This window comes from Cyprinodon variegatus, unplaced genomic scaffold (assembly GCF_000732505.1).
Source record: "Cyprinodon variegatus isolate N-32 unplaced genomic scaffold, C_variegatus-1.0 Scaffold1014, whole genome shotgun sequence".
Classification (NCBI taxonomy): Eukaryota; Metazoa; Chordata; class Actinopteri; order Cyprinodontiformes; family Cyprinodontidae; genus Cyprinodon; species Cyprinodon variegatus.
Window position 1 is genome coordinate 87,251 of NW_015151467.1, and position 9,929 is coordinate 97,179.

Genomic DNA, 9,929 nt, shown 5'->3' on the forward strand with positions numbered 1-9,929 from the left:
TCAGTACTTCCACTTTTACCAGAGTATTTTTTAACACAAGTATCTGTACTTTTACTCAAGTACGGAAAGTGAGTACTTTTGCCATCTCTGATTCTATCCATGCTCACATGAAGTTTGATAAACAGGAAGCCGGCACCATGACTCTTTACGGGAAGGATGGACTGTTTAAAATGAGCGATGATGTTAGTTTTCTGAAAAGCTTACCATGATACATCGAAGTATAAATGTTTAAGACAGGCCTCACATCGTAATCCTGTAAACAGGTTCTTCCTGTTATTTGCCAGCAGCTCCTCCAGAGCCATGATCCACTTGTTGGCTGAATCTTTGCCCAGCCTGTTTCCTGTGTTTGGCCTTTGGGCTTGATAGATAAAATAAATTAAAAAAAACAACTTCTGCAAGCAGTCTTGGTCATTTTCCATTCCAAAACAGTCTACACTTTCTTCTATTTTTCAAGAAAAACATTTAAAGATTTCATATTTTGAAATGTTTTCAAATTTCTGTTTTTTAGAGTTTTTGTTTATATTCTTTTCAAGCCCAATACAGATTTTTACCATGTAAATGCATATTAACTGATAAAAATGTTGTTGATTGTTGCTGATGTCCAGCAGACTAACAGAAATACTTCTTCGCTCCTCTCTCCAGAAGAAATCCTGCCCCCAGGAGAGAGGAGAATGTGATTTGTAAAACACAAATCACAAATAAAAAAAAAAAGAATGCAATGTGTAAAACTCAACCTGAAAAATTGGGGGAAAAAAATTATAACACAAGTTAAAAAATGAGAAGATGATATGTGAAAAATAATTTCAATATGAAATATGAAAACAAAAAACAAATCATCCAAAGACTGTTTTTTATTTTTATTTTTTTTTTATTTAAATTCAATCTGAAAAACTTGCACAGAGAGAAAACGCAATTAGATGAAATTTATTGATACAATTACTTAGTCTTTGGCGCTCAGACCTCAACAGGAAACATAGCACTGAACTTTGATAGATATGCATGAACAGGAGTAAAGAACAGGGCTGTTTCCCCCCAGGCCTGAAACTGGTGTTGGAGTGGAGATAGATGAAGTTGGTCAGTCTGTAGACTGCTGGTTAGAGAGACGGTCTGCTGCTTTATGGGGAGATCCAGTGGACTGCGTGAGCTGATACTAGAGCTTCACACAGGGACCTGGAAGATGGAAGTCCCGTTGGATAACACAGGTTAAGAGAACCTGTCCATGATAAGCAAGCATGAAGCGACATTGGAGAGGAAAAACTCTCCATTGGGAAGAAACTTCTGGCAGAACCAGGCTCAACATGGCGGTCTTCTGCCGGACCGGTTGAAATGAGACGTGAAATGCAGTAACAGTCTGGGAGGAATGACACTCTGATGAAGCTTTAGCTACGATGGTGGAGGAGGGGATGGAGGTTGGTTAAAACGGGGTCATCTGAATGAAGTCATACAGCGCATCCACCGCCTGCGCACTAGTTAGCAGACGAGTTGCGGATCGGAGGCCTTTTAAGATGAACTTGGATGCTTATTGGCTTTTGTGGAGGTGTGGTTTAAAGCTGACTGGCTGTGTCGTAGGCGGATGAAGGCGAGTAATCAGTTTATTCAGTTGAACTTCCGCCTAGGCTCCATTTTACAAAATTCCTGTTTACAAAACACCTTATTGCTTTGCAACAATAAAGCAATAACTCTATTTAGTGTTTATGTCCAATGTATCAGCAACCTTTTCTCTATTGCTCCACTTACTTATCACCGCAAGATAATCAAAATATTTATAAACTATCATACAAGCCAACTAAATGTGATATTTATTGAATTTTTGAATAGTTTGTTGTCATATTCTCTTTGTGTACCAGATTTGGAAATTAAAAACAGATCTCTGTTTTGTTCCACAGCGGAGCCCCTTGTGCAGGTGAATGGGAAGCCCAGCTGCTGCTTCTTCAAGTTCAGCCCTAAACTGATGTTCACTAAGGTACTGAAGGCCCAGCTATGGGTGTATCTACGACCACTGCAGCAGACCTCCACCGTCTACCTGCAGATCCTGCGGTTGAAGCCAGTCACGGAACAGGGGAGCCGCCACATCCGCATCCGTTCCCTGAAGATCGAGCTCAACTCCAGGGCCGGCCATTGGCAAAGCATTGACTTCAAGCATGTGTTGCAGAACTGGTTTAAACAGCCCCACACCAACTGGGGAATCGATATCAACGCCTTCGATGAAAGCGGCAATGACCTGGCAGTTACCTCTCTGCGGCCCGGGGAGGAGGGGCTGGTAAGGACCCTCAGACCTGTCCCCAGGGCCAGGGAGGGGATTTTACTTCCACCACAGCTCACTTTTATGTAATTCATTTAATTGTAAAAACAGGCAGCCAAATTCTTGCCTCTAAATTAAGAGACATCTTTAAAATATATGACTCAGTTTGCATCATGCAAATTTTTAACATTTTTCTTGGCAGGATTAGTTTCTATATAGTGACTTTTGTTCCATTATTGTTGTAACTAAAGAACATATTTTGTAAATGGAAATTTAAAAAAAATCCAATCGAGAAAGTGGACTTTAGAAAAGTTTTTTAAATAGTTTTAAGAGTAACTTTACTGTTTTGTCAGATTTTTTTTACATATTTTTCATTAAAATATTCTTATTCACAGAAAGTATATTTACTGTAGATATTTTTTTCAAATTTCTGGTTTTCAGGTTTTACTAATTTAATCCTTTTCAAATTGCCTTTTACAGATCACATTCTCTTTACTTCTAGGGGCGGGATTTCCTCTGGAGTAAGGAGTGAAGATGCATTTCTATTGGTCTGCATGGATGTTAGCAAAATAAAATGTGTTCATTTTTTAAGAGCAATTATTTGGGGAAAGATTATGTGATCTGTAAAGCACAATTTGAAAATAATGCATTTCGTAAAACTCCATCTAAAGAACAGAAATTAGAAGCATTTTATTTGAAAATATAAAATAAATATTAAATCTGGACAAATAAAACTTTAAAAATAAGATGTTACAAAACAAAGAATAAATCAAATATTGTGAAAAAATAATAAAAAAAAACACAAAGTTACTGTCTAACCTTATTTCGATTAAGTAATTTTTCAAAGTTTCATTGTGGATGACATTTTCTTTCAATCAAAGTAAAATTTTACATTTTTCTTGCAACAATAATGGAACAAAATTCACTCCATATTTTTCTACATATTACAGTGAAAAGCTAAGTTAGCTGCTTATACGATTACATGACTTTGCAATCATACCCTTACAAATAATCTCAGTCAGTGTTTAAAAAATATAGAAGACAACATTTTAACATATCCGTCCTGTTTCACTTCTAAAGGCTCAGATATTTAGTCATAGAGATTGTTGCTTTTGTCTCCAAGATAGATTAAAAGGCCTAATTTAATAATTAAATGCTTTAATTTTTAAATTATGTGTAGTTGTACAAACAAAATGTACTTTTTGCTGTCCTTCAAATGTTAAACTAAATAGATGTTGTTAATTTCAACCTTGCAGCTATAATTAATGTAAATTTAGACATGGAGCTAATTATCCACACTAAATCTACAGTAGAGAAACAGATTTTTCCATCTTACTATATTGACTATTTTATTAATGTTTTGTTTAGACACAGTATATGAATAAAGACAAATATTATGTTAGAACAAGCATTGGCTCATCATCTTAGCATTTCAAATTGACCTAATTTGTGGGAAGCTAACTCGCTAAACACTCCCAGGAGCTGTTTGCCTCTCTTACCAACAAGAAAACAGTATTAGAAGTTAAACAGCGTTAGAAGATCTACAACATCTGTCTTTTAAATAATCAATGCTTATTTATATTTAAAATCTTACAAATTTATCCCAATAATGTAAAATGACTTTGCTGCACTTTCCCATGAGCTGCTTTTCCTGTTTTGCATTAACAAATCAGTGCTAGAGATGTCATCAAAAGATTTATTTTTGGCAACCGTTGCTCTTTTTTGATTTTGTTTAAAATTTAGCTACAAAATAATTTCAATGTATTGTCTGTAGGAGCTTTTAATCCTGTATTGTTCTACGACATTATATAAATTAGCATTAGATAGAATTTTTCATAATGGAAATACATTTATTTGAGCTACATTTTCCCCAAACTTACTTAAATGCTTAGATATTACTAATTTTACTCATCTACATTCCTTAATTGCCAAAATGCGAAATACCTTTTGGAATGATGGTCAGATGTTGTCCATTCTTTTTTATCAGTTGTAAAATACATGAATAAGTCTGTGTTTATTTTATAATTGTACAATCTGGCTCAGAGAGAACAGACTTAAGCCGGATATAGACTGTACATTTTTTTTTCAATCGTTGTACTCAGCTTCAGCTCAAACTGTAGGAAGTAACCACAGAGTTTAAAAGTTCACAACTCCCGTTGCATGCTCTCACACAGTACAGCCCAACGCCGCTGGTTGGACTCGTCAATTTGGAAGAAGAAGAACTCACTTGTTTGCACATCCGCAGTGTGACCAAAACTTGCTTCAACGGCAGGGCCCACAAGTTCTTAGGGGCACCCCTATGCAAATTGTGGACTAGGAAGACTCTTTGCAGAAGTAGTAGAGCGAAAAATTCCTCTTAAACCCACCTGATCCTGAAGAGACTGACCGCACCATACCATAGTTATAGCGCAACACTTTCCAGATTTCAACATGATGGTGATCCGTTCAAACACGACACCAATAGCAAAGCAAACAGTGGTACTTTTAGTTACTATGTTAATAACTGTTTAAGATTCATTAAACAGTTGGTAAAAAATGCACTCATATAATATGTTTAAAACAGCAATAAATATTATAGTATTTGATAGGATTTGAGTATTTTATTTTTTACACTACGACTTGGAATTATGGGTAACCCAGAGTGTAGATTAAAACCATAACCGTTACGTACAATTTGTTAGCGACGATGGATACCAAAGAGGTGGTGGGGGTGGGGGGTTTGATAAGCATCTCCCTGAAATGAGTTTTTGAAACTTGGGATGTCTGTACGATGTGGTGGTGCGCTGTCACCAATGGTTCCATTCAAGGTGCGCAGTCACTATTTTTCCGGGTGTGATGTGTGATCATATACTACTGAGAATTGCATAATTGTATCTTCTTGGCCGATTTATGGAACTGTCGCCGTATCCTGAACCTTTGTCACTTGTTGTACTTTATATGGGGCCCACCAAGATAATGTTGCTGTTGTTGTGTCGTTACTCCTTTGGCACCATCGATCTGGAATTTCTAGGGACGCACAGCAGTTTCCCGCCAAAGCGCAAGGGAGAGCCTATTTGAGAACTCACGAGAACTTCAGCGGATGGTCACAAGAACTTCGGCGGTGCTGGCGGTAGTGTTTATCTTTCAAAACAACAATGGTGCGTCTGCAAAATATCATGGTCACGGATGGATCTAGAGTTGCTAGATATCGAAGAGGAACAGGTTCTGTTAATGGAGTTGGCAAGAAGACAGATTAACCTTTCGTAGTAGTTGTCCATTGTAGTTGTTACTCGGTTTTTTAAAATGGCGCGCCCCAACACCGATTCGAGAAGGATGACTACACAGACAGCTGGAAAGGCATACCAAGGACCAGTCACACTTCAAAGACGCAAAATATGACTTGGATGTTTACTGCCAGTACTTAAGACTTTATTCTTTGATTTGAGATTTGTTTTCACCTTGAAAAATAAAAGCTTGACCCAAATTCCTGCTGAGAAGACGAGAGTTGTACCCTTTGCAATCAACGGTGAAAGACCTGTCGGTATCCTTTTTTGTCCATTCAAACATTCTAAATTCAGGCCACCATCCACCCATAGATGCTTGTCAGTGGGGGTCATGGAACGGGGTGCAGCCTATTTCTAGCAGTCTATGGATGGAAGGAAGGGCACACCCTCACAGTCTCCCAGACACCCAGTTTAGGGAAATTTAGAGTCACCAGTTAACAGTTTTGTCATAGGACTGTGGAAGGAGTACCTATAAAGAACAGGAAGAGACTTAGACAACTTTTATTGTCATTTTGTACACAGAGTGTATGCAAAACAAAATTTTCTTATGTACCGCTTTCATAACATTTCCATGCCTTAAAGTGCAGCAGTGAACAAATGTAAACAGTGTGTGGAAAAAAAACATGCTGCAAAATATCGCATTGATATGGAATGGAAGTTCAGAGCATTAAATACGTATGGTGCAAATATTTGTATTTTTTGCGACACTAGTGGCTCGTTTTTTTCAACAGTAAGTTGACAGGAATGGGGTATGAAAGAAGGGGAGAGACATGCCACAAAGGACCACAGGTCTGATTCAAACGCGGGTAGGCCACTGTACATGGGCTAACCACTGCGCCACCGAAGCATTCCCTGTATGGTGCAAATATGCAGTTTTTGATAGGCGTTATCAGTGCAATGCAGAGTCGGTGACATGATTTAGAATTTTCACAACAGTTCAGCTTTCTGAGGGCAGTGGGGAAGAAGCTGCTGCAGAATCTGTTGGACCTGCATCAAATGCTGCAAAGCCTCTTCCCAGAGGGCAGCAGGGAGAATAATCCATGGTCATTGATAGTGTTACGGGCTCTGGACACGCAGTGCTGGGATGAAATGTCTTAAGAACATGTAAACACTTTGTAGAAAGACCCCAAGCTGGGATCTAAGACCAAAGACCTTCCTGCTACAAGGCAACATTTTTAATCATAAATGCATGTTTACTTTTCTGAGTGAATAATAATTCTTGAAACGGTTTACAGCAGTTTTATAAATGTCCATTAATGTAATAAAGCCCATTCTTTTAAAAAAATCAAGATATTCATGGTTTAAATTAGGTTTAAATAATTAAAGATTATAGGCATAGTTGATTTATCAAATAACAAAATGTTTATTTCAGTTCTTAGAGATGTTAGACACTACTTGGGACAAAAGAGGTTGACTTGGACTTCAGAAAAAGAACCTTTAAAAAAAAGGTTTTCCATTTTGGAAATATAAATTAGGTCTCTTCAGAGTCTTTTAGATTCAAAGTAAACTAAATCATAGATACGTTGTGTTGATGGAAACTTTTCAATCCTCTTTTTCTGCTAATTAACTGTTTTCATGATTTTATTTTCCTCGCAGCCTAATAAAGATAGACAAGATGACAAAATAAATTTTTCAATTTGTAGAACAAGAGACAAGATTAGGGATGTTGGGTGCATTTTTAGATTATTTCATAAATGGTGGTTCTGTCAAGATAAATAGACCTCCACAAATGAGTTCAAACTTTGGCCTCAAAGCAAAAGCCATCGGCAAGCCATTCATCTAGTTCAAGTTACTGAACCTGACAGTTAAATACAACATCTTTGTTGAATTATGTGGGCCACTTACCCTAGTTAAGCAATGCCAAATATTTACCAAGTGGGTTTTCGGGTCAGATCTTCAGAAAACATTGGAGGTCAGCTCTGGTGTCTTGGCCAATAAACCGCTGGCCTTTGAGCGCACAGCAGTGTGCTTTATTGTTCTTAACCAAAGACAATAATTAAATCCAAAACACAGGAGGGTATCTACAACAACATCACCAAACACAACAATCCAGAAAAGAAAGAGGAAACAAACAACTTTTTCCTTGATCTTCTGAGGGATTTTACTTAATAAAAGACTAACCAGCCTCGTTCCCTTTCAATTTATTTCCTCTTTTTTTTTTTATTACAAAAAGAAAACAAAAATTTGCTGCAGCCCAGCTGGAATCACTGAGGGTAGAGAGAAGCTTTGTAAAACAAACAAGCTGGAGTAAAATATTTGATCTGCATGCTGCACCCAAAGGTCAAGGTTATGGTAGCCTGCAGATGACCTTCTGGGTCAGAGGTCAACTCAAGCATACACAGTTGGCCAGTTGTGGGGGTAAAAGCTAGTTAGATGCAGCCCTTCAATCTTGAAAATTACAAATTGATTGAATTATACCTCTTACCAATTTCACCAATAAGATAAAGCTATCATTTTTTTTTAAGTTTATTTTTTTCCTTGCATTCAGAGGTAGACAATAGGCAACAATAGTAAAAACATAAGCATCTGGGTCAACAATTTAAGCTTAACCTTAACCTTTAAGATAAGATTACAAAGGATTGTTATCCAAAAACATAAGCACAAATTTATTTGCTGAATGTTTTGCAAAATGGGTTATTGTACTGTATTATATTTATTATATTTTATCATTATAAAAAAAAAATATTTTAGAAGTGTAAATTTAAAGGCATATGTATGTTTTTTTAACTATTTTTTAAGGCTGCACCTTTAAAAAGGATGAAATTGTCCAGAGAGCCGTTCCAAACGAAATTCCTTTTTGTTTTACACTTGTGTAAAAAATAAAAGACAAATAAATCTGTCTAAGTCTAAATTTCCCATGTGTCCATCATAAAACTGCATCAGAATGTAAGAGCATCAGGAATGTTAAAATAACATCATCAAAAATTAAACCCACACAGAGAGTTAATGTTTTGGTTCTGGCCATCATTAAACTAACAGAATCACAGGTAAATCGTCCTTGTTTGAAAAGTTTAAGGTGAACAGATTATATTGATAGAAACATATCTTGTCGGCCTGAGAAGAGTTTTACTGGAAGAAGAAGGTGGAATCGATCTAATCTTCGTCGTTGGTATTTTACGTCCACATTCAGTCTTGACCCGTGACTGAACTTTATGGCCGCCGTGCCATTCATCATTCATCTTATGGGTGTAAAGTTTCAATTTCAGGCCGTTTATTCTGTGCTGCTTTTCATTACTGGCAACTCCAAAAAAAAAAAAAAAAAAAAAAAGGATGGTGACATTTGTAACTTGCACTGCCTTTGTGCCCTTGTAGTTTCTTAACTATTAAATCTCACTGATGTGGATTTAAGTCATCACTTTTTTTCCTTCTGCTTCCAAACTTACTTTGATCCTACTTCTTTCTATCGCTTCTTGGTTGCAAATGTAGTTTTGTTTATCTTACTACACTATAAAAATTAGTGGCCTCTTTGTTACTGCTCTTTGGGCACTAAAACAAGAAAGAAATATGAAAAGCAAAAAGGAAACCGACCCTTTATAAGAAAAAGGAGGTTTTCACTGACTGATCCGACTGTATCTAAAAAAGTGTTGAACTTTTAAACTGCTTTGGTGGCAACAACCAACATGAAGTGTTTGTAACTGGAAATTAATCTTTAACATGACCCCCACAGCATCTTTAGCCCCCTTCTTTGTATAACAGATAGACAAATTTTAGGTTTTTCGACTGAATGTCAAGCTACAGCATCTGAGTCAGATTAAAGTCTAAACCGGGGATGTGAAACCTTTAAAATGCAAAGAGCCCCAAATGCAGCTAAAAAAAAAATCATTAACTGTCCCAATATTATATAATACCTTTCAATAAAACAAGTGATCATTTTTGTTGAATATCTGCTGTAGAAAATCTGTTGCCATTTTAAGAAACCATTATTTTATTTATGGTTTTAGGTATGAAAACAAAAGTAAACATAACATGCCTTATAAACAGGAAGCATGGATTTTTTTTCAATAGAATGTTATTTAATGTGCAAAAAAAATAAAAATTACCAGAGGTCTGATTCAAACGCGGGTAGGCCACTGTACATGGGCTAACCACTGCGCCACCAAAGCATTCCCTGTATGGTGCAAATATGCAGTTTTACATAGTGCAATTAACAAGAAAATTGAAAGAAAAAAATGAAATTGAAATTCAAAAATAGACCCAAAACCATATTTCTCGTCCTTTTAATGTAATTCTATTCTGAAAATAAAATGAAAAAATTTCTTTTAAGAAACTGCTAAGTTTGTAAGATTGCCATTTGCTTTTAAAGTGTATTAAAAACCCTTATGTAGCCTATTTCTACATTTTAGCTGCTATTACTGTTTTTTCTGATGGCTTAAAGGAATAGTACACCCAAAACATGATTAGCCTTCATTTTCTACTCACCCCCA

The 9,929-nt window shown here is 36.4% G+C and overlaps 1 protein-coding gene across 2 annotated transcripts in view; it reads left to right on the forward strand.

Moving 5' to 3' along the window:
- The window catches only part of LOC107100813 (growth/differentiation factor 11-like), a 47,019-nt gene that overhangs the window by 31,031 nt on the left and 6,059 nt on the right, over positions 1-9,929 (forward strand). For both annotated transcript variants that reach the window (XM_015399459.1, XM_015399460.1), the window contains exon 2: positions 1,887-2,260. In XM_015399459.1, the coding sequence (XP_015254945.1) occupies positions 1,887-2,260 (374 nt within the window). The remainder of the gene's footprint in view (positions 1-1,886; positions 2,261-9,929) is intronic.